The sequence below is a fragment of the Pyrgilauda ruficollis genome, unplaced genomic scaffold, assembly GCF_017590135.1.
Source record: "Pyrgilauda ruficollis isolate IOZ18807 unplaced genomic scaffold, ASM1759013v1 scaffold129, whole genome shotgun sequence".
NCBI classification, from domain to species: Eukaryota; Metazoa; Chordata; class Aves; order Passeriformes; family Passeridae; genus Pyrgilauda; species Pyrgilauda ruficollis.
In genome coordinates this window covers 923,467-947,925 of record NW_024511321.1, presented here as the reverse complement: position 1 = coordinate 947,925, position 24,459 = coordinate 923,467, and the positions used below count along the sequence as shown (strand labels likewise).

General features: G+C 43.4%; 1 protein-coding gene across 6 annotated transcripts; it reads left to right on the top strand.

The window, feature by feature from the left end:
- Positions 1-2,895: 2,895 nt before the first annotated feature.
- Positions 2,896-23,602, top strand: KLHDC1 (kelch domain containing 1). 6 transcript variants are annotated; one of them, XM_041458554.1, is made up of 14 exons: positions 2,896-3,154; positions 5,397-5,467; positions 6,849-6,966; positions 7,545-7,663; positions 9,088-9,166; positions 10,051-10,134; positions 10,954-11,037; positions 13,019-13,258; positions 15,450-15,508; positions 17,177-17,289; positions 17,702-17,774; positions 21,484-21,568; positions 22,272-22,324; positions 22,659-23,602. In XM_041458554.1, exons 1-14 carry the CDS (start codon positions 3,053-3,055, stop codon positions 22,831-22,833), a joined length of 1,455 nt encoding a protein of 484 aa, XP_041314488.1. In that variant the 5' UTR covers positions 2,896-3,052; the 3' UTR covers positions 22,834-23,602. The 6 variants fall into 6 exon arrangements, 3 of the variants coding, with proteins under 3 accessions (XP_041314488.1, XP_041314490.1, XP_041314489.1); XM_041458555.1 differs by lacking the exon at positions 2,896-3,154 and adding an exon at positions 4,620-4,662; XM_041458556.1 differs by lacking the exon at positions 13,019-13,258.
- The last annotated feature ends 857 nt before the right edge of the window (positions 23,603-24,459 follow it).

The window sequence follows — 24,459 nt, the reverse complement described above, 5'->3', positions numbered from 1 at the left end:
CAGCCGGGGGGTCGGGCTCTGCTCCAGGGAACAGGGACAGGAGCAGAGGGAACGGCCTCAGGCTGGGCCAGGGCAGCTCAGGGTGGGCACAGCAGGAATTTCCCCATGGAAAGGGGGGTCAGGCCTGGCACAGGCTTCCAGGGCAGTGGTGGAGTTCCCATCCTTGGAAAGATTTAAACACCGTGTGGATGTGGCATGTGGGGACATGGGGCCATGGCAGACTCCACCTTCATAGAGGGCTTTTCCTCCCTAAACAGTTCCCTGATTCCATAAAACACTTGCTGTGACTGGCACAAGCTACCCAATACAATTATCCACGGTATCACTTTGTTCCTTTACAGGTATTGTAGCTCACAATATTTCTCCCTGCTCTTCCCTGTAGGCTCAGCACAGGCTCCTCTGCATCTCCAGTACTCCAGAGTCTGTCCCACGTCAGATTTTCTTGCCACAAAACATCCATCAAACACATCTGACTGTGAATTGGTCCTGTGAGCACAGGATGCTCTCCAGGGCTGTGTTTATATAATCACAGCATCCCAGAATGGTTTGGATGAGAAGAGACCTTAAAACTCATCTCATCCCACCCCCTGCCATGGACAGGAGCATTTTCCACTGTCCCAGCTTGCTCAAAGCCTCATCCAACCTGGCCTTGGACACTTTCAGGGATCCAGGGACAGCCACAGTTCCAGGATTGTGGAGTAGCTGCCTTCTCTCCAGATGGAAAACACACCTGATATTTCATTCAAACACTCATCCCCATCTCTCAAAGTACAGCTTGATTCCACAGAAGGCTCACAAAGCGACTCTTGAAAGAGTTTGATCGAAAGACTGCGGGGATTTAAAGACAGACAGAAAATGTCAGCTATTTTCCATAGCCCATTCTCAACTGCATAATTTATAATTGCTCCTCATCGGGGAGTGAGCTCATGGGTGAAGCTGCTGCTACTCTCTTCAGACAAAGAGCTGCCATCTGACAGGTCTCAGCTATTTTGGCAGGAAATATGATTCATTTTTTTGTCACAGGAATGCAGCTAGGTGCAAATTATAAGCCAAATTCTTACATAAGTACCTTCATTTGCTAAAATTACTGCTTATTCTCCTTCTAAGAAAACCTGATGCTGCCATTCAGCTCCTGTCTCGCCACATGAAGGAAGGTGCACCTGGAGAAGGGATGTGTTCCTCATCCAAAAATAGTTTTCTCTAAAGCTATGACCAACCAGGGAATGTAAAGCACACTCCTACAGCATCCTGCTGGATTTGGGGGCTCTCTTAGCTTGCCTGGAGCCTCCCACCAGAGATATAAAAGTATTCCAGTGTGAGCTGCAGCCTTGTGTTCCACTGAGCCATCTGCAGCTCTGCAAGCCGTGCCCAGATCTTTGTCAGCTCCCGTGGCTTTGCTGGAGATCACAGCAGCTGGAGAGTGACTGGAGAGAGCCCAGTGCTCCAGGATCAGCCAGCATGGATCTACCTGGATCCATGGAGTTGTTTTGTTACACTGACAAACAGCTCATTTCCATGTCTGTCACTGCTCCACTGGCAAAATCCCATCTCCTGAGACAGCACATTGCAGCTCTGCCTGACCTAGAGATCCATGGACAGAGTTTGTCTGCTTCTCATGGCTTTTTTACATCTTCCAAATGCTGACTCCTGCATTTTAACCACCATCCCAATGCACCATCAGTACCTTGCCTCATTTGAGGAGTTCAGGACAGGTCCTGATCTCTGTGTCACCACTGAGAGAATACCTGGAGCTGTGCCAGGGGAGCTTTGGGTTGGATCTCAGGGAAAGGCTCTTCCCCCAGAGGGTGCTGGCACTGCCCAGGCTCCCCAGGAATGGGCACAGCCCCGAGGCTGCCAGAGCTCCAGGAGCTGCCAGGGATGCCAGGCTGGGATTGTTGGGGGTCTGGGCAGGGCCAGGAGCTGCCCTGGCTGATCCCTGTGGGTCTCTTCCAATTCAGGAGAGTCCGTGATTAATATTACCAGTTTATCAATGTGAATAATTAACATCTTCCCTCCTAAATCCAGCAGTGGATGTGCATGTCCTACTGTCACAAGGAAATCTTGACAGTTACTTTCTGGTGCTGTTTTATAAGATGCTAAAGTGCACATTTCTCCCAAGTTCTACTCTACTATTTCTGAAGAGCTGTACCTGTTTTATTTTGAATTCCATTAATTCCAGCTGGACACAGAGTTCAGCAGGAACTGACTCAGTTGTTGATAAAACAGAGTAAGAACTGGAACTGTCCAACTGTTTAATTAACATCCGCTACTATTTCATAGCTGCTGCTTCTGGCAGGAGCGTGGCTTGTCTCACCTTCAGAGACACAGGGAGCTCTGCTGTGCTTGTCTTATCACAGAATCCACAGGATCATGGAATGGTTTGGGCTGGAAGGGACATTAAAGCCGATTTCATTCCACGCTGCCATGGCAGGGACACCTTGCACTGTCCCAGGCTGCTCCAAGCCCCAAAGTCCAACCTGGCCTTGGGCACTGCCAGGGATCCCAGCTGCTCTGGGAATTCCATTCCAGGGCCTCCCCACCCTCACAGGGAGGAATTCCTTCCCAATATCCCATCCATCCCTGCCCTCTGGCAGTTTGAAGCCATTCCCCCTGTCCATCACTCCTTGTCCTTGCCCGGAGCCTTAAACCCCGTCCCGCTTCGGGACCCAGCTCCTCCCTCCCTTCTTGCCCTGTGGTTTGCGTTTAGCTCTCCTATTCTCGGTGCTTCTTTCCTCCTCTCGCGCCCATTATTCACATCCTCCCGCATTATTCACATCCTCCCGCACGGTTTATTCCGCCTCACACCTCAGCCCGGCACTGCTGCCCGGCACCGGGGGCAGCGCGGGGCTCTCCGTCCGTCCGCTCCCATCCCGACGCGCGCCGGGTGCCGCCCCACACTTTGGACCCTCCTCGCTTCCCGTCCGCCCCAGGGGAGCGACCGGCGGCGGAGCCGCAGCTTCACCCGGAGGAGGCGGTGGCGGGACGCGAGCCCTGAGGCGGCCGAGCCGCTTCCTCCTCCTCCCTCCTCCTCCTCCTCTTCCTCCCCCCCAAGATGGCGGCGGACCCCGCGGATCAGTTCTGCGTGGCCGAGGAGCGCAGCGGCCACTGCGCCGTGGTGGACGGCAACTTTCTCTACGTGTGGGGCGGATACGTGGTAAGGCGGGCGGGGGAGCCGGGAAGGAGCGGCGGGAGCGGGGTTCCGGGCGCGGGGAGCGGAGCCCCGGGCGGGGCAGGGGGGGGGTCCCCCCGCCGGCCCTCAGCCCTCGGCGGGCGCGCGGGGCTGTGGCGCGGGCGCTGATTGGCTGCGGCGGCCGCGCGCCGTTCGAATGGCGGCGGGAGGCGCTGAGGGGACGGCGCTGAGGGCATGGCGCTGAGGGGACGGCGCTGAGGGGACGGCGGGGCCGCTCCCACCGCCTCGTCCCGCCAGCCTTTCCCTGCGCGATCAGCGCCCTCCTCCTGGCCCGCTCGCCGCCGCTCCGTCGCGCAGCACGTGTGGGGAAGGGCTGGCGGAGCCGGTTCGCTCCCTTGCTCCGCTCCTCAGCGCGCAGAGCGCGTCTCCCTTCGAGCCCCGACGCTGTAATTTGTGGCTCAGTTCTTCCAGGGTGTAATTTCCAGGGTGTCCTCGCTGCTGAGTCCACGTGTTTTTTTATTTATTAGGAGTTGTGTGGTGCTTACAGCGCGTTTTCCTCCTGTCGCCTCAAAAACAAGCAGGCTGAAGCCCACCCATAATTTAATTTTTTTTTCCTCCATAAAAAGAATACTTTTGGTTCTGTCATAAGTAAGTCCCTGTGTCTTTTAACTCTGTGAATTCAACCCAAAAGGGAGATAAGAATAATACTACATTTAATACACCCACTTAGTTTTACCTGTTATTTTTCTGTTGATATTTATCTGTTCATCTTGTCTGCCTGTGCACATTGGCCATAAAATTGAAAATGCCTGTGCTTGGTGTAATTCCTTAATCAGGTGGAAACTATTACTTCTATAAAGATATTTCATATTCTATATATATTTTTTCATGGTCTAAGGTAACTTTAAAGTGTTTAAAGTTTGTCCTTCGTACTTAAGCAAAGAAATCTAGTGGGAAACTCCTGGATTTAAACTCCATAATACTCTGTAGAAGTAAATATCTCCTAAAGCACTGGTAATCTTCAGTAGTTTTTATGCTCTGGTCTTTAAAACTGAGGTTGAACTAATGATCACAATGTTTTCAAAGGTTTTCTAATAAAAAATTGTGGGTTCGTGGTACATTCAAAACAGTGTATGTGAAGTTTAGCAGATAAACTTTGCAAGTGTTCTTGGTAGTACTACGTATTTATCTGCTAAAATATTACGAAAGTTGTTGCTCTGTGAGCAGCCCTTTACACAGATAAATCATTTTTCACGTGTTGCTGCTGGACTCCTGCCCAGCAAACTTTATTTTTGGCATCAGTGTGTTTGCTCAGAGCTGGTTCTGGAGCAGGTGCTCGACCTCTGGCATCTCCAGATTAAATTGAGTCAACTTGTGCTCCTTGCAGACGCTGCCAGAGCTGTGTAACAGCAGAGCAGAGGTGCCTGGCAGAATAAATTACCAAAAATTTACCAAATAAAATAAATTACCAAAAAAACCAGGTGCTTGGCACCTCTCAGAGTGAGAAATTCATAACAAAACATCATTTGAAGGCAAGTCGTCAGTAACTGGATTGTCACTAATTAAATTTCAGTTTTGTATTTAACTGCCTCACATTCGTTTAATTTTGAGGCAGTTTTTATTTGTTTACTGACTCTGCCTGCTTACTCACTGCCAGGCTTTAATTTCTTCCTAGTGCCAAGGCAGTAATTAATGCTGTAGTTGTTACTCACCATGAGTACTGCATTTTTTTGGGCTTCCTCTCCTGTTTGTTGTTTTTCCTCATCATTATTTCCTAAATTATTTATCTTTCTTAATGACCTCTGTTCAGGACTCTTCATAAATCTTTTTTTTTCCCACAGAAGAATTAATTTTCTCCTTTATGTTTGACACCTTGGTCTTTCAAGTTACTGCTTCAAGTAACTTCTGTGTTTTTAGTCCGTTTTTATATTCTGTTTTTTATTTTTCCACTATGCCCATGGAAACAGCTCCTGATAAAAAGTATCTAAATGAGTTTTAATTCAGGAGCTTCAAATCTGGTTGATGTTGTTGCACATCTTTTCTTAGCAAAATGAATTTGGTCGATCTGTGCCTTTTTTGAGCAGTCCTGAGGAGGAGTGAGTTGTTTATTTTTAAAATAAATTAATTTTCTGATCAGAGCAGTAACACTGGAGCGTGACTTTGAGTTCCTTGAGATCATTCCGTGTTGCTGAGTAACATGGCTTGGCATTTCATGTGCACACACAAAAAGCAGAACTGATTGAGCATTTTCATGTTCCCCTTGCAGTCCATTGAAGAAAATGAAGTTTATCTGCCCAGCGATGAGCTCTGGATCTATGACATGGACAGTGGGCTCTGGTGAGTTCAATGAATTCATTGATACTGAATTATTACCTGCAGCTGTTTTTGTCACTGCTCTGCAGGGAGAAGCCTTCAGGGACGTTGGTTGTGTTAAACAGCAGGTGTTCAGTGTCAACACTGAGGGACAGACCTGTGCTGGCACCTGAGCTCCAGGAAACAGTCCCTGCTGAAGGCTAATTGTTGTGTGCAGGGGAGTGGTGGAAAGGGCTGGCTCCAGGCTCTGTTAGCACAGGTGCATTTACTTGCCAGTTTATTTTGGCTTAGGTTTTTTACATTCACTTTTATGTTAGAACAGTTAAACACTGGCTACTTGGGCTCTTGATCTAGTTACAGTTATGTATTTATTAATTTTTGTATTAATTCCATGTGTCTTGCAACTCAAAAATAACTCAGAACTTCCCCTTTTCCTCTTTCCGTCCACTTTCTTTTTTTCCTCCCAAAAATAACTCAGAACTTGCCCTTTTCCCTTCCACTTTGTTTTTCCTGCCTTTTTTCTCTTTCCCTCCATTTTCTTTTTCCTCCCCTTTTTGTTTCCTTCTTCCCCTCCTTTTTTGTTACCTCCTTCCCCCTTTTTTTCTCTTCTCTTTTTTTCTCTTTTTTTCTCCTCTCTTCTCCTCTCTTCTCCTCTCTTCTCCTCTCTTCTCCTCTCTTCTCCTCTCTTCTCCTCTCTTCTCCTCTCTTCTCCTCTCTTCTCCTCTCTTCTCCTCTCTTCTCCTCTCTTCTCCTCTCTTCTCCTCTCTTCTCCTCTCTTCTCCTCTCTTCTCCCATTCTCTTGCCCCATTTTTCCCCTTTCTCTCTCTTGCCCCTTTTCCCCCATTTCTTTCTCCCTGCAGACCATGATTTGCTGTCCTTCCTGTGGGAAGGGCTGCCCAAAGCCCCTTCACACTCCCTTGGTTTTCCTTTCTGTGCTCCCAGGGAAGTGATCTGGGGTAAACAGGATTTTCCAGGTTATATTTAACCAGGATCTCCTGGCCTGCCTGAGCTCTCAGCACAGCTCCACACTCAGTGAGCTGAGTGCAGGGCACAGCAGAATCTCAGTTTTCCATTTCTGACATCCCAGCAATGCCAGATTCTCATTTCAGGAGTTCCTGGAGTTAATATTTCCAGATTCTGAGTAATTAATGTTTCAGCTCTACTAAAGCTCTCCTAAAGTGAATTTCACCTCCAGAAGAATCAAGATACTTTATAAACACACAATATCCACCTGGAAGTTCTCTTCCACCACAGGAGCCCAACCTCACCTGCAGCTCCTGCTCCTAGTTATGGCCCAAACAGTATTTTCACCTTTAAGTCTAAAAATTCTGAATAAATCTGTTTGGGATTGTTACATTTTGGCAGATTGGAAGGGACTTAATAATGTATTTTTTTTAAATTTCAGGACAATGCACCTGATGGAAGGGGAGTTACCCACCTCCATGTCAGGCAGCTGTGGGGCCAGCATCAATGGGAAGCTGTACATTTTTGGGGGATTTGATGATAAAGGATACAGCAATCGGGTATTGTAGTCTTTTTTCCCCCATAATATTGTATTTTCATAAGTATTAATACTGACCTTGCTGTTTATTTGGTGTATTTGTATTTGAATTAAAGAGAAATTTGAGGAACAGCTTTATTTTTTTAAAACCTTCTATATTTATGCCAGTGCTTTCCCAATTGGTTTTAAAAAAATATTCTGACAACCTTAATTGAGACTAATCTCTGAATATCACTTTTCTTTTTGCTCTTTGATAGCAATTCACTGCTTTAAATAATCAGGTAATAATTAAGGTTAAAATAGAGCTACCAGCTTTCCTTGTAACTGAATTAACAAAATAGATGAAATCAGTTGCCTCATAATGGAACATAAATAATGTCACAGTTGACTCCTGACTAGGAAATCAGTGAAATGGAGCCTCTGGTGAAACTTTCTGCCAATTCTCCTATTTTAACTTCGTTTTTGTGGTGTATTTCTCATTGTAAACTCACTGCCAGTTCCTCTGTTACTTCCAGGCTTCTGGGGGTGGTGGGTTGTTTTTTTCTGGTGGTGATTTGTGTTTTTTTTCTGAATATATTGTCATTTTTCTTTCCTTTCAAGCTGTATTACGTCAATTTGAGAACAAAAACCGGAACCTACAGGTGGAAAAAAATCACAAATTTTAAAGGTCAACCTCCCACACCCCGTGACAAACTTTCCTGCTGGGTGTACAAAAACAGGTAACACGTTAAAAATACTTAATTTGTGTTAATTGCAGAGAGAAGGGGTTAAAAAGTGAAGAGAACTCAGGGTTGGGATGGAGGAAACTGATTTTTAGCTTGACTTGCTGAGGGATTTTGTAACAACTTCGTACCAGAGTTTTCTCAGGTGTGAGCTGAAGTAACAAATAAAACCCCACTTCAGGAGAGGGCTGGGATCTCTAGGGCAAGTTTGTGGAATGTTTTACACTTTAGAAAGCTATCATGCATCTATGACATGATTTTAACACATTAAAAACCAGTATAAAATTACTTTCTCTGCAAGGTTCATTATTTTAAGCATTAAATTATTACCTGCAATAAATCCATGTAGTGTGTTCCCAAGGATTTTAACAGCTGGCAGTTGCAGAGGCATTTCAGGGATTATCTTTGTCTTGCAAGGACTGAGTCAGGCTGGACATTTGTGTTGGAAAAGTGACTAAGTGTGTTTAGAAAACAGACTTGGCTAAACAGAAATACTCCAGGTTTTCTGTTTATTATGGAAAATGTCTGGGTAATGAGGCAGAAGTGATCACAAGCAGGTGCCCTGTCAGTGATTTGTTATTGAATCTGTTACAAACAAGTCAGGATGTGATTTATAGTGCACATTTATCAGATGGAAATGATTTATCTCTTTCTGGACTCCACATCTAAAGAGGTTTTGCATAAGCTGTGCAATGCCCCTGAGTGCCAGATCTTGGGTTTGTAATTCAAATTCAACTGCAGGAGATGGAAAATACAGATATTTGAACAACTCCCTAGCTGTTAACACAAGATTATTCAAAACTAAATGCATTTATTCAAAGTATTGTGTCACCTGCATGCTAGAAAATCACCTGTTTTAGATGATAGAATGGAACCCTTTGATGGAAAAAAAGATGATTTATGAATGGCCCTTTCCTGGGTGGAATATTAGGCTGGGAGGTGTGTGAGGATCCTTGCAATGAGAGGTTCAGTGGTGCTTGGTTCAAAAATTTTATTTTAAGCCAAAAAGAGACTTTTTGTGTCCTGTGGGACAAACCTTGGGAACATTTCCTGCCAAAAATAGGACACATAAAACAAAAAATGCAGCAGGAGCTGCATGGGAACTTCACTAGGGAAGGCAGAGAAGGAAGCTGAGGTTTATTTCCCATTTTTGCCTGAGAACAGCACTGGAAATAAACTTTTGGGGAGAGGAACAGAGACTTGGAGGTGTCCTGAATGATTTCCTTGTGTGGGTGTCAGTCAGGTTTGCTCAGGGCGTGGCTGTGACCTTCACCTTGTTGTGTTTGCATCATCAGGTGCAACACAAAATATTCTCATTGTTTGTATTGCTGCTAGTGCAGCAGTAACCCAAAATATTCATTACTGCAGCTTATTCATTTTAATTTTCCCTGCAGAAGAATGAAGTGGTTTTGTTGTTTCAGGCTAATTTATTTTGGAGGTTATGGCTGCAGGAAGCACAACGAGCTCAGTGATTGTTTCGACGTCCACGATGCATTTTGGGTAAGAGATTTGTCCCCATTCCCACTGATTGCTGCTTTCTGATTGGGGAAAAAAACATCCTTTTTATCACCCTTGATGAGCATGGAAATATGATTTTTCTTTTATTTATAGCATCAGCAGAAATGCAAATTTGGAATCTTTTTTAAGGTCTAAAATTCCAATTACTGCACGTTGGGAGTGGTGGTTGTTCCACATATTCCAAACTCCCAGTGCTGGGCTTGGAGTGCAGTGAATTAAATGCTGTCAAAGTGGGGAAAAGGTAGGATTTTAGTCTGAAGGCATATTTTAAAGCTGAAAATCCCAGAAAAACTTAATAATTTTTATAATGTAATTTAATAATTTTTATAGTTTATTTCTTTGAAGAAACATTAGGTACTTTATAGCTTCACACATCTAGCTGACTTATTTGTCTAGCTGACAAATACTCTGACTTAATTTATTGAATTACTTTCCAGAAGGATGCCTGGATGATCAACTTTCCTACAGTAATTCCTTACAATTAGTACAAAGATGACTGAGCAGAGTATTGACAGGAAGCTCCTGACATCAGTTGTTAAAGACTGACACCCAAGAATTGGTTTTTTACAATCTCTTAATTTCTCAGTGTGTTACAACAAAATTTAGAAGGTGGAATTTGCTGCAGTGTCTGATGTTGGGGCCCAAAGCCAATTTTCAGGTGTCACCAGCCTGAACATCCCTGGGTGCTGCTGACCTTCAAGTGAATCTAAGCTGCTGCAGCATTCTTCAAATATCACCACACATTTTCATGAAATTGCCTGTTTTAGTGTATTTTCTGTTCGGACAGATCCCTTCCAGGTTTGTGTCCTTCACTAAGCAGAAAGATATTAAAATAATTTTTTATTTCTTTTTTATTTTTTTTTTAGGAAGGGCAGATATTCTGGGGATGGCACAATGATGTTCATGTTTTTGATACAACCACACAGACTTGGTCTCAACCAACAATTCGAGTGAGTGGTTTTCAGCCTCACGTCTTGACACTGCTGGGATTTTACTGACTTTTGAATAATTATTGTGCTTTAGAAATTTGGGACACCTTCCACTGTCCCAGGCTGCTCCAAGCCCTGTCCAGCCTGGCCTTGGGCACTGCCAGGGATCCAGGGGCAGCCCCAGCTGCTCTGGCAATTCCAGCCCAGCCAGCAATTCCCAATTCCCAATCTCCCATCCATCCCTGCCCTCTGGCACTGGGAGCCATTCCCTGTGTCCTGTCCCTCCATCCTTGTCCCCAGTCCCTCTCCAGCTCTCCTGGAGCCCCTTCAGGCCCTGCCAGGGGCTCTGAGCTCTCCCTGGAGCCTTCTCCAGGTGAACATTCCCAGTTTTCCCAGCAGAAGGGCTCCAGCCCTCTGGAAATCTGTGTCCATGTGTAATTACCATGGATAACCTGTTACAGATAACAGGAGAGCTCTGCCTTACTGAGATAAAAATATTCTCTAAAGTTCATAAAATCCAGGTGAGTTTATGTAAGAACTCAGCAGAAGTTGTATATTTTAAACAGTGTCTGGCAGCTTTTTATAGTCTTTACAAGATGTTCTAAAATCCCTATAAAACCAAATGCAAAATGTAAAATTACCATTGCAAAGTAAAAGCCAGTTTTGCCACCTTCAGTTCTGATTTACACAGGGAGAACTTTTTGGCACGTGGACATAGCATCAAATTTTAAGATGTGATTTCCAGAGGTTTTAGTAGCAGTTCCTGATGATTTGTAGATCAGAAAATAAAACTGTGCAGGAGGCTGCTGGTGTTCTGAAGGATTATTTTGCTTCTTTCAGGGTGGAGATCCACCTCAGCCTCGAGCAGCTCACACATGTGCTGTGCTGGGAAATAAAGGTTACATCTTTGGAGGACGAGTGCTGGTAATTCAATATTTTCTTAGCAGTCATGTTATTCTCCTGGCAGTTTTCTTTTTTTTTTTTTCTTGTCATTTTGTAGTAGGAAAAAAAAAATCCCAAATGTCTTTGGCCTAACCTGGATGTTCAGGGCTCTGAATCCAGGATGCTGCTTGTCATCACCCTCTACAAAAAGAAGAATATTTCTGTCTGTAATGTTAATGATTGTCCCAAAAAAGGTAAAACACAGATGACTGTGTGGTAAATAACAGATTTGAGTTGGCTTTCTAATTGAATTTTGCTACTTTTTGCACATAAGTGACTGAAATGGAAGAGGTCATAGACAAAAGGATGCAATCTGTGCATAAATAATTTAGGGTTGGATTGTGGCTGTGTAATTTTTACTCTTCCTGACTCTTTTTAACTGCAAAAAGCCATAGGCACCACCCCCCTGATTAAAGCAGGGAGATACTCCAACCTCTCAGCAGCACTTGGAATTTCTCCAGTGCTAATTAAAGGAGATTTTCTACTCAGTTCCTCTCTGCTGAAGCGTTGATGTAAGAAACAGATCCTGTAAGGCAAGTTAAAAACCCGCCCAATTTCAGTGACTGTGCACTCTTGTGTTTTATTTTAATGGAAGTTTTTAGCTCTTTTCACTACAGCTGATTTAGAACCTTTAATCCTACTCAGCTAGAGGATGAGCCTGGATGTTTTCTATCTCCAAAACTGACAGTGAAGAAGCTTCTGAGAGCCCCCAGTGCTGTGTTCCTGTAGTTCTGGCCTAAAAAAGAGAAGGAATTAGTTTGGGAATGAACATATTCCAGCTCCACCTTGGAAAGCTGCCACAGCCTCACCCTTATATTCCCAAATCCTGGCAAAGCAAGCAGTGTAAAACTGCGTTTTGTTCCCCATTCCCTGATTTTCCTGCTGGAATATTCCTTTGGCTAATCTGCACTCCTTCCACTCCTGCTGCTCAGTGACCACACCATGTCCAGCCACTTCCCACACCTGCAGGAAGTTTTATTTAAGTGCCTTTCCAGAGCAAACAGAAAAGAAAATAATGAAAATGGATCCTGTTTGTTCCTGCCATTATGTGACCTTTGATTCAGGATCTCTGGAATTGTTCCTCAAGCCTGAGAGAGCTGCACTCAGCACCTCCCAGAGCTGTAGGTTTGGACAAACTGGGTTTGGAGATAACTGAAGGAAACAAAGAGATCTGAGGAGAGTGAAAAACAGGGTTATCCATGCCCTGAGTGAGCCCTGTGCCCCGTCCTGTGCGCCCACAGCTGAACCCTTGCTGACCACAGCCCAGTCCTGCTCCTCCCTCAGGGAAAACCCCAAAAGTGGGGCTGTAAAGGTCCCTTGGATGATTTGGTCCTGCCCTGCCAGTTCCTCCTGAGCACCTGCAAAGCCTCCTTCCCCAGGGCTCTGTCAGGGAGGGCTCTGTGCCCTCCCTGGGGTTGCTGCACTCTTGAACTGCTCTCTAACTCCAGCTGGGGTTCCTTGCAGCCTCTGCCAGTGAAATTCTGATTTAGCTGGAGCTCACCTGTCATTCCTCCACTGCCCTCAGAGGGTTTGCCCTCAGGCTTCTGTTTAACTCTGTTTGACTACAGCATTCTGATCTTAAAAGGTTTTTCTCTTCAGCTTCCTTAAAAACTTGCTAAATTTCAGTGAAACCACTTGGGAACCCGTGTCAGAGAAGAGTGAAATTGTGGAAAGCTGTGTTTAATTCTGTAGGAGAGCAGCAAGTGTAATTTTCACCTTGGTGATTATTATTGATCCATTTTCTATCCTAGAAATAAATGGAAGGAAACATAAAAAGGTGAGGGAACATTCAGTGGGGCTTGAGGAATTAATGTAAGTCATGAAAAGAAAAAGCTAAAGACAGCAGAAAGCCAGTAAATTTCCTGACACCAGGAATAATTCCTCCCCAAAGGATGAAGTTTTGCTTTTCTCCAGAAATTAAGGAGCAAACACGGGGTTGCTCTGCTCCTCCTTCTCCTTCTAGTTCACCATAATACAAATCTTCCCAGGGAAAAGGCTCTGCAAGGAACCAGAAAGGGCCAGGAAGTGTCATGAGGCTTCTCCTATTCATCTTTCTGGGAGGAAAGGGCACCTTTTTCCAAACTTGGAGCTAGAACTGGTAAAAGAAGATGATGATGATGATGGTGATGATGATGAGAATCAGTTGTACCAGGAATCATTTGAAAACAGGCTCAGAAGTGTTATGTGGACTCAGTTCCTTCAGGTAAGCCCCTGGAAAAACAGAAATGGGAGAAAGTGGGAAGGAAGGAGAGTTAGTCCAGAAGTTGATGTGAGTCTTATGTTTGATTTAAGTGGAAAATTTTCATGTTGAGAATGAAGTGAATAAACCAAAGTCTTTGCAGCAGCTCTTCACACATCTGGTGCCTTAATGTAAGCATGTTTGTATTTCCTGTCAGCTAAGCTCAGAAGATCCGTGGAGCTGCAATCCTTCTCTTGGCAAAGCTTGGAGCTGGGCTAGCTTTTGATTGTAAATCCAGGAGAGAGAGCTGCAGAATTCCCTGTCCCAGCAGGGAGCTGGGAATAATGTCACCCTTAAAGCCTCTCATGGTGCTAATCCTGAGACCAAGCAGCTCCTGCCTAACGTGCACTGGGCTGCCAAGACATCAACTTGCCAGAGATAAGCAGAGTGCCTCAGGAGCCCTTGGAGCTCCAAGGGAAATTCCAACCCTCCTAGGAGGCTTGGTGCTCTTAAGCCTATTAAAAATCATTTCAGGATTGGCAGCAGAATGATGAAATAGAGGAGGAGAGAGAAGTGCATGAGAAGCTGCAGGAGAGCTGTGTGGCAAGTGATGGTCCTGTAAACCTGTGTGGCTCCAGCTTCCCAAAGAAGGGTTGGGTAGAAAGGTGCTTTTATTTGTTAAAGGCCTCAATCTTGGACAGTTGGTGTTTTGAATTCAAAATGAGGTTGCTGTAATTCTGCATCTGCCCAGCTATTGAACCATGAGAATGCAAAGATTTTTTGATTTCCCAGGGAGCAGGAAAGAGAATTTCTCCATCTTCTGCCCAATGCCCAGGAAAGGAAAGTCAGCGAGGAGGTCTTGAACAGGATCCTCTTGAAACCTTAATTTTCACCATAACAGCAACTTCCTTTGATAGATATCCTTTATATCAAATTGTGTTACTCCAACATGATTGAGTATTTCCAGTTGTAGAGGCCAGGATGTTGGGTTTGCCCCAAATGTACAGAAGATCCCAACTGCATTTTGCTTTCAGCTTGGATGATTTGATCCCCTCATGCCCTTCAAAGGCACCAGGAGCAGTAGGAAACTGGAGAGAGGTGTCATGGAAGACAGATCTGTTCCCCTGGCTGTCAGCTGGACCACACTTGGTTGGTTTTAGGTTGTTTTGAGGCAATGCCCCAAACCCTGACAATCTGCTTGTCTTTATCCTGTTGCCCTCCCCAAAATGCTCTTCCCATTCCCTTCCCAGCCCAGCAGGGTTAGCAGTGCTTGGCAGAGGAGGTTGTAGAATTCCTGAAATCCTTGCTGTTCCCTGAAATCCCTGAGAGACTTCCCAGAGCTCTGCTGGGCAGCTCTGGGGGTCCCTCAGCCTCACTGCTGGGGTACAAGCACTCCTTTCAGCCTAGTTCTGCCTCAGAGGATCTGCAAGCTGGAGAAAGGCTTTTTCTAATAGATCTATGGACTGCCCAGGGAGAAAAGGAGTTGGAAGGTAAGGCAAGAAACATTTCCCTACTTCCCAGATGGTTTTTGTAGCTCCCAGGGGAATCACAGCTCCCAGGCAAGCAAAGAATTCCTTTTACCACCTTCTCCACCACCCCGAGGCAGGCAGAGACTTCCTCCATCTCAAACCCCAGGCAGATGAGCAAGAGGAAAGATTTCCCATTTTATTTGATGGCAAATGCTTGCTGGTGGTCACTTTGTGAAAGGAAAACAGGGAAAAGCACAAATGATGGACATTTCTGGGAATACCCAGAGTGCAGCACTACCAGGATACTCCAAGGAGTAGTGACCAGACAGGAGGATCCAAACTTCTGATCACAGTGTCAAGGAAAATAACACCAGGCAACAATAGGAGAGTAAAACACCTTCTGCATTGCCCTGCCAGGAGTTCTGTGGATGGAAATTAAAAACATTTGCAGGAACTGGATAAATCCCCACAAAGTTCTTCACTTTTAGAAGCTAAAATTGGCCCCATAGTGCTGTTGCATGACTGGAAATATTTCTGCCAGGCACTTTCCTGAGAGTTGCATGGTTTTTGTGAGGAGAAAAGCTTTTCATCTGCCACATAATTCAGATTTATATTAAGGCAAGTGGGTACAGATTTCTTCAAACTATTGGTACTTGGAATATTCTGTCCCAGGAAGGCCTCACTGAAATATTTTGTTTATTGTTTGCTTAAAATAACCCGAGTGGGATTTTATTTCTTTGTTTTAGCAAACCAGAATGAATGATTTGCACTGCCTGAATTTAGACACTTGGACTTGGTCTGGAAGGTAGGTTTGCTTTTGTAACACTTAAAACTGAATTTAGAAGATGGAAACATATTGTTAAATAGTTCCAGAGCTGCTCCTGCAGCTTTTCCAAGAGGAGAATGAGGGTTTGGGGACTCCTAACAGCTGCTGGGCTGGGATTTCAGTGGAATTGAATTTTGATAGTGGTTACTGAGCTTTTCCTGCTCTGCACCAGAGCATTGATGGTGCTGTTTGAAGCACAGCATGGAGTGATTTAACACCCTCATTTGCAGCCTGGCTACATTTATCCAGATGGAATTCCAGGTTTTAGGGCTTTTTGAATGCTGGGTTTACTCTCTGTAGTTACAGCACAAATTGGGAAAAGGTCTTTTCCATAAAAGGCCATGAAATCCTCAAAAAATGAAGATTTTTCCAAAATTCAAGTTATTTCTGTATTGTGATCCAAGAAAAGCTCATAAGATTTATCCATGATTGAGTATAGTATATATGTAAAAATATTTATATATTTATATATTGGTTCACTGTAAATTTATATATTAAATATATTTATATATTAGATCACTATAAACGTAGGAATCTTCTGTTCAGCTGTTGCAGCAGCTCTGCAAAGAGTCTTTTAGAGACTAAAAAAAAATATTTAAGACTGAAAAAAAAATTAAAGATATTGGGGAAAGGGTTTTCACAGTATCTGCTACTCTTGCCACCTCACAGGAGATAAACTGTTTGTATTTATTATTATTATTTATTCCTCTGATCACAAAGGAGCCAATAATTATTAATTAATAGATGATTATTTTATTTTTAACCAATCAAGGTTTTTTTCATACTCAACTCTGCCCAGCTTTCTTAAGGAATTGCATAATAGGAATCTGCTAACCCAGGATTAGCATCCAGCAGGAGATTGCAAAATTCATTTCAGCTGCCACTGCCAGAAGTTGCTTGAGCTCTACTAAACTCATTCAATATTTGGTTATTTCTGGTACTCATCATTTCTTCTGCATGAAAATTGAAATTTATCATTTATCAGCATCTGTTTGATATTTTTTTTTAACCATCAAAGCCCAGGCTGCCCCTTGGCCAATTTTAGAAGCCTCTTTTCTTCACTTGGATTCAAACAAATATTGCAACTTGGCCTTGAGTGCCAAATTTAGCAGGGCACTTTTGCAATCCTTGTTTAAGTATCTCTGATAAACTGGTTTTTTGGGATGTCAGGATCTTTACTGTTCACATTCTCAAGCAAACCCAACTAAAATAAAATCAATTTCAATACACCTCAGCTGAAAAGATTTCAGATGAGATTTTATCAATAATAAACCTTCATCTGTTCTGTACTTAGGAAATCCCCTCTTTACTAATATTTATTTCAAAGTCTGGGTGAGCCCCAGGTTGAAGAGGTGGTAGCTTTTGGATCAGAGGTAAAACCACAAATCCTTGTGTCATTTAAAATAATTTTCCTTGGAGTGGAGAGCCTGTAGCCCCTCAGGATTCATCAATTTTGTCTCAATTAACTGTTTCCCTACATGTATATGGAATTTATTTGTGTATTTAATCTCTTTTTTTCACTGGGAAAACACCCAAGGTGGTTGCAGGACAAACTGAAATTTTCTGCCAAATTAATTTGAATTAAACAATTAAACAATTTCAGCATTGTTTGAAGATTTGGGGGTTTTGTTTCTTTGTTTCCCCCAGGATTAATATCAGTGGAGAGAAGCCCAGAGATCGCTCCTGGCACACGCTGACCCCCATAGGGGATGACAGACTTTTCCTTTTTGGTGGACTAAGCTCTGATAATGTTCCTTTGAGTGAGTAATTTAGGGTAATAGAAATCATTCTAATTCTGTTGTGAATTTCACATCACACAAACAGGGTTTGGGATGGTTGGTAGCAGTTGCTTTTGTAGAAAAGGCAGCTTGTTTCCGTGAAAAAAACTGAAATTGGCAAAAATTATTTGAAGCTAAATAATAATTTCACAGATAAATCCACTGGGAGGAGATGATTTTCTCAATTTACCCAAAAGAAAGGGGTTGGGTGTGTTTTAATTCCAGGGCAGGGGGTTTCTGGGACAGCATTAAACCACAAGTGTGAAAAGATGCAGCTTCATGAAGGGCTGATGTTCCTGCTACCTAAATAATCGTGCTCTTAGAGCTGTTTGTGTGAATAAAATGCTAATTTTTGATCCCAAAAACCCCATTAATGAGCGTTCTCACATTGCAGGTGATGGTTGGATCCACAGCATTGCAACAAATGGATGGAAGCAGCTCACCCATCTGCCCAAGAGCAGGCCCAGGTACAGAAACACAAATCATGTGGGCTGAAATGGAATCCTTTTTCAAAATGAACCAGGTTTTAGATTACTGAACTGTATTTTTAAAGAATATTTTAGAATATTAATGCATTTTGCTTTAACACCTTTTTTGCCATGTACCTCATTTTTAATTTGTGTATTTGATGCTTATTTGCATGAAAAGGTGTTTTTTTTGTGGTGAGGGATCTGGATGTCCAACTGGCCTGGTGCTCTGCAGCCAAATTACTGTTCTATAAACAAACCCATAAAAATTGGAGGAATAAATAACCAAGGAGAATAATAAAAGCTCATTAATACTTATAAATTATTAGAAACAGGGGAGGAGAGAACCATGAAAAATTGACTCCTCTTTCAAGGCAAAGGCAAGAAGGTTCAAAGGCAAAATTGAGTGTTAACCCAGTGTTAGAAGAATTGTCTGTGTTTCTGAGTTACAAACTCTTGAACTGATTTGCTGTAGATAGTAAATATTCAGATTTTCAATTAATTAATTCCCTTCATTCACCCAGGAACTCCCAGCACAATTTTATACCATAATATATATCACAATATATTTATTTTTTCTTTTATTTATTATGTTATTAATGCAATATTTATATCATAATATATCACAGTTTTATATCCTTTTTTCTGATACAAAAATGTCCAGTTCTGCTCTGCTCCCTGCCTTGTTACTGAAATATCTTCACCTTCATTAATGTTCTTCCTGTTTTATCCTGTTCTGGGCTGTCTCTTAAATAAAACAGCCACAGCTAAACCAACTTTTTTGCCTTCTTACCCTTCAGACTCTTCTTCAGCCCTCAGCCTCACCAGATACTCAGTTTATGATCAGTGATACTTTGATGCTGTTTCAGGACTGAGGAGTCTTTAAACACAGCAGGAGCAGCCAGGGCTCTGGGCTCAGTTCTTGAGTCTCCCAGACCTTCCCTGTGCTGAGGTTTTCCTGGGATGTGCTGGGGAGCAGCCCCAGGAGCAGCAGCTGTGCCTGGGAGGGACAGGGATCCCTGAGCCCCAGGGGGTTTTGGGATTTGGGTCCAGGAGCTTTCCTGGACCTAAATCTTTCTAGCACTAAAGGATCTCCCCTCCTTCAAGCAAAGCCCAAACCTCCTGGATTTTTCCAGGAAGTCCCAGAGTTTTAAGGTTGGAAGGGAGCTCTGGAGACCCTCCAGTGCAGCCCCCTGACGAGGCAGGGCCACCTGCAGCAGCCACACCAAAAGCCTGTCCGTGCACTGAGCTGCTTAAGTGTCAAGTATTTGTACCATAATTTTATTTTCTGCAGGATCTCTGCAGCTGGAAAAGCTTTAAATCAGTTCAGTTGCTCTTCAAATGCAGAGCAGTAACACATTGGGACGTGTCCAGGGGGGTTGGGATAAAAGCAGCCACGCCAAAAGCCTGTCCGTGCACTGAGCTGCTTAAGTGTCAAGTATTTGTACCATAATTTTATTTTCTGCAGGATCTCTGCAGCTGGAAAAGCTTTAAATCAGTTCAGTTGCTCTTCAAATGCAGAGCAGTAACACATCTATGTGCACTTCTTTTATATATTACTTTGTAATGAAATTTATTAGGGTCTTTTCCTGATGCTTCTGCAACTCTGATTCCCTCCCTAAATTCTGTAAAGAATCATTTCCTTCAACCTCCACTTTAGCAATTTCTAAAGAATTGCCTTCTCAGGTGATCCTGAATTGGTAGAAAATACTGTTCCTCTCTCTATCCATCAATTTTAGTTTTGCATGCTGGGTTGAAATAAAGAACAAATTTTAACTCCTGGATTCCCAATGTTTTCATTCCCATAACTGGTAGAAGATACTGTTCCTTTTTCTGTCCATCAGTTTTACTCAGCCAACCTTTTGCATGCTGGGTTACAACAGAGAACAAATGTTTAACCCCTGGAATTACCCATGTTTTCATTCCCATAATTGGTAGAAAAACTGTTCCTTCCTCTGTCCATCAATTTTAGTTTTGCATGCTGGGTTGAAACAGAGAACAAATGTTTAACCCCTGAAATTCCCCATGTTTTCATTGCCATAATTGATACAAAATACTCTTCCTCCCTCTGTCCATCAATTTCAGTTTTGCATGCTGGCTTGAAACAGAGAACAAATGTTTAACCCCTGGATTCTCCTGTTTTCATTCCCATAATTGATATAAAATACTGTTCCTCCCTCTGTCCATCAGTTTTAGTTTTGTATGCTGGGTTGAAACAGAGAACAAATGTTTAACCCCTGGATTCTCCTGTTTTCATTCCCATAATTGATATAAAATACTCTTCCTCCCTCTGTCCATCAATTTTAGTTTTGCATGCTGGGTTGAAACAGAGAACAAATGTTTAACCCCTGAAATTCCCCATGTTTTCATTGCCATAATTGATACAAAATACTCTTCCTCCCTCTGTCCATCAATTTCAGTTTTGCATGCTGGCTTGAAACAGAGAACAAATGTTTAACCCCTGGATTCTCCTGTTTTCATTCCCATAATTGATATAAAATACTGTTCCTCCCTCTGTCCATCAGTTTTAGTTTTGTATGCTGGGTTGAAACAGAGAACAAATGTTTAACCCCTGAAATTCCCCATGTTTTCATTCCCATAATTGATATAAAATACTCTTCCTCCCTCTGTCCATCAATTTCAGTTTTGCATGCTGGGTTGAAACAGAGAACAAATGTTTAACCCCTGGATTCTCCTGTTTTCATTGCCATGTGATGCTGTTGCTGTGGTGAAGAGCCCTGTGTGATTGAATAACGTGCTTTGTTAGAATGTTTAGGTGATAAGTTAGAGCAGCCCATGGGAGGCCAGGAGCTCTCAGGCAGTAGGAAAAGCCTCAGGTTGCAAGCTAGGATGTCAGCAGAGCCCAGGCAGGAAAGGCTTCCCCGTGTTCTCCGTGACCAAGCCCAGAGTTTCCCTAATGCAGAGCAGGCAGAGACAGATCTGTCACAGGTATGAGGAAGGGAAAAGGTGAGGTACCTGCTAAGGACTGATGTGAAGGGAGAAGGAAAGTGGGGACGTTGATTTTTGCATGAATCTTCAGTGGTGTGTTTGATTCTGGTTCAGTGGCTCTAAAGTCCATCAGCAGTGGTGACAGAGCAGAAAAATGGAATCATGACAAATAAATCCCCACCAGGGGTGGCTGCTGAAGGGGTAGGATCTTTCTGAAAGTTACAACGTCAGGCTTTGCTTTTGTGGGGTCTTTATGATTAAACTTCCTTGGTGTGCTGGAAGTTACTGACTCACAGCAAGTGATCCCAGGAATCTCTGGGGGAAGGGAAAGACTGGAACAGGAGAACTGGAGATCCAAGTGCTCAGGGATCTGTGTCAGCACTGAGAACCCCCCCAGGCTGAAAGCCACGAGAAAATTGTACTTCTGAACCAAAGAAAGTGGAAAATTGCAAAAGGAAAAGCTTGGCAAAAGCTTGGTTTGTAGAGTTGCCAAAAAATTTTCCACTGTGGTGATAAATAAGACAAAGTTTAAATGCCCAGAATACAGAAAAGTCAAATAATGACAAAATATATTGGTCTGTATGAAAATAACTCTCATGAACTGGGGAGTCACATTGCTCTCTTATTTTATATTACTAAACAAGCAAGTAATAAATTTTATGGTGTTCTTTTTTACCTCTGAAATAATGGCTTTTTCTTGCTGCTAACACCCAGGTCCTTGTTCCTTGGGCCCTGATTGTGTTTGTGGTTTGATTTGCAGGTTGTGGCACACAGCCTGCCTCGGGCAGGAGGGAGAAGTGATGGTGTTTGGGGGCAGCAAAGATGATTTGCTTTTTATGGACACGGTCAGTAAACTGAACAACAAATCCCATCACTGGGATAATCATAATTAATACCAAATTATGGAATGGTTTCAGTTGGGAGGGGCCTTAAATTCCATTTAATCCACCCTTGCCTGGGCAGGGACACCTCCCACTATCCCAGGTTGCTCCAGGCATCATCCAGCCTGGCCTTGGACACTTCCACAGATGGGGAGTCCAAAACCTCTGAGCAAATAAATAAATAATATATTAATTGAAGAAAATTAAATGAACTTGTAAGAAAAAGCTGAAACATCACCTGGTCTCTATAGGAGAACTTCAGTATATAAATACATTAATTGATTTATTTTCATTTTTCAATTAAAATCCATATAGGATTTTAATAGAAAAAAAAAAATCAGATTGAGTTTGGTTCAAACAATTTGCTCAAATTGGTAACTGAAACCATTACGAATTACACACCACTGAGGAAATCATAGTAATTTACACACAGATTATAAATTAATCATAATTTACACTCCACTGATTCCACTGAGGAATCCCCACCTGAGGCTTTCTCGACTGGCAGAATAAAAAGGAATTTGTAATTCAGGTTCCTTATAAATAGTTGGTCAAGGAGGACATTTCTAAATCCTGCACGTGGCAATAAATGTGCCATGAATGTAGAGAAGTGCTGAGGTGGAGAAGTTGTTTGCCATTCTAATGGTTCTGTTCTTCTCTTGCTCAGGGTCACTGCAGTGACTTGTTGATATTTCAGACTCAGCCTTATTCCCTGCTCAGGTGAGTTGGAGTTACAGAATCCCAGAATGGTTCAGGCTGGGCTTAAATCCCATCGTGTTCCAGGGGCAGGACACCTCCCACTGCCCCAGCTGGTGTTTTAGCCACCTGCTCCTGCAGAAATTGGGTGAAATACCCCATTTCCTCCTCAGGAAATACCTGAACCCTTCTGTGTGTGATGCTGCACAGCAGTTGAATCACTGGTGCTGAGTAATTCCCTGCACCTGTAATTAACACCTGTAATTAAGACACATCAGCTTTTTCTAGGGGTAATTTGTTAGAAAATAAGCCATTTACTTCAATTTTTCTTTTTTTTTTTTCTATTTCCCTTCCTCAGGCTGTGTCTTGACTGCATTGGGAAGAACTCAGCTCTCTTGGAGAAGCAAATTCCCTGCTTGCCATCCAAACTTCTGCAGGAAGTGCTGAAAAAAATCACTTTTTGGGCTGCCATGACCCACAGGCAGGAGAGGAAAGCTGAGACTGAGAGACAAAGCCAGCTGCACTCCACATGAGGCAGGGCAGGGAGCTGCTGGGACACCTCAGAGGGCTTTGTTCATGAGCTTTGTGCTGTTCCCCTGCAGCTGCCTGGGTTTCTGAGGGAAGTTTGACAACAAATCCTTTTTATGGGAATCTCTCGTTTCCTGCGTTACGGAAAAGTGATCCAGCTTCATTTCTAGATAATTGTTCACCTCTGCTCTCGTGGTTTTGGCCACGCAGCCCTCACAACCTTTTGTTCTTTTGGAAGGGGACACCATCCATTTCAGCTGGATAAAATATGGTTTGAGTTTAAAAATCCTCCTTGGCCTTACCCCCATCAGCCTTCCCAAAAAGATAAATTCACCTCGGTGTCTTGGGGACATTCACACTTGGTCAGTCTTAAAGGTAACAAATTTACCACCGCCAAATGTTGGTTCCACCAGGCTCTCACCAAAATCCAACCCTGGAGCCTCACACCTCACACTCCAAGTAGGAAAATCCATCAGGGAATTGTGGAACTTGGAAGAAAAAGCTGCACCATCACCTGGTCTCTATAGGAATACTTCAGTTCATCACCTGGTTTTACTGTTTCTGTCATCAGGAAGTCCTTTTGGAAATAAGTTGTATATTGTATTTTGGATGTGCAAAGTTTATATTTCATTCTTGTTAAAAAAAAAACAACAACAACAACAAAGTTGCTTATTTATTGTTTAAAAAAGAAAACAAATGTAGTACTGGTTATTTTTCTGTTTCAAATATTTACTTAACAGGAGCACAGTCATTAAAATTTTATAGAGAGTTGAAGCAAGAGGCATTTGGACACATTTTTGATGGTTTTAAAGTCTGTAAAAATTAATTATTTTGGGGAAAGAGCTTTAGGGGGAGCAAATCTGTTTCAAAAAGGAAGTTTTCTTACTGGTTATTTTAACAGCCTCATTTCATGTGCTGAACTCCCTCCTGTCCATTTTTGGGAGGGGGAGTTCAGATGCCCCCCTGAACCCCAAGGTTTGATTTGGGAGGCTCAGGTGCCCCCCAGGGTCTGATTTTGGGGGTTTGGGATTGACTTGGTGGATTCAGCTGCCCCAAGGTTAATTTGCAGGGGCTCAGGTGCCCCCCAGGGTTCATTTTGTTGGCTTCAAGTGCCCCCAAGGTTAATTTTGGGAGGGCTAAGGTGCCCCCATGGTTAATTTGGGGGGTTTCAGATGCCCCCAGGGTGAATTTACAAGGTTCAAGAGCCCCTGAGGTTAATTTTGGGGTGGTTCTGATGCCCCAAGGTAAAATTCTGTGGTTGTTCAGGTGCCCTCGTGGTTAATTTGGGGAGGTTCAGGTGCCCCCTGTGTGAATTTGGGGGCTCCAGCTGCCCTCCTGGTTACTTTTGCTCCCAGTGTTGATTTTGGGAGGTTCAGATGTCTGCAGTGTAATTTTGGGGTGGTTCAATTGTCCTGATGTTAATTTTGGGGTTATTCAGGTGCCCCCAGTGTTAATTTGGGGTAGTTCAGGAGCCCCCAGGGTCAATCTTGGGGTGGTTCAGGTGCCCTCAGGGTGATTTTTGGGGTGGTTCAGATGCCCCCAGTGTTAATTTTGTGGTCGTTCAGGTGCCCCCAAGGTGATTTTTGGGGTGCCCCAGTGTTAACTGGGTGGCTCAGGTGCCCTCAGGGTGA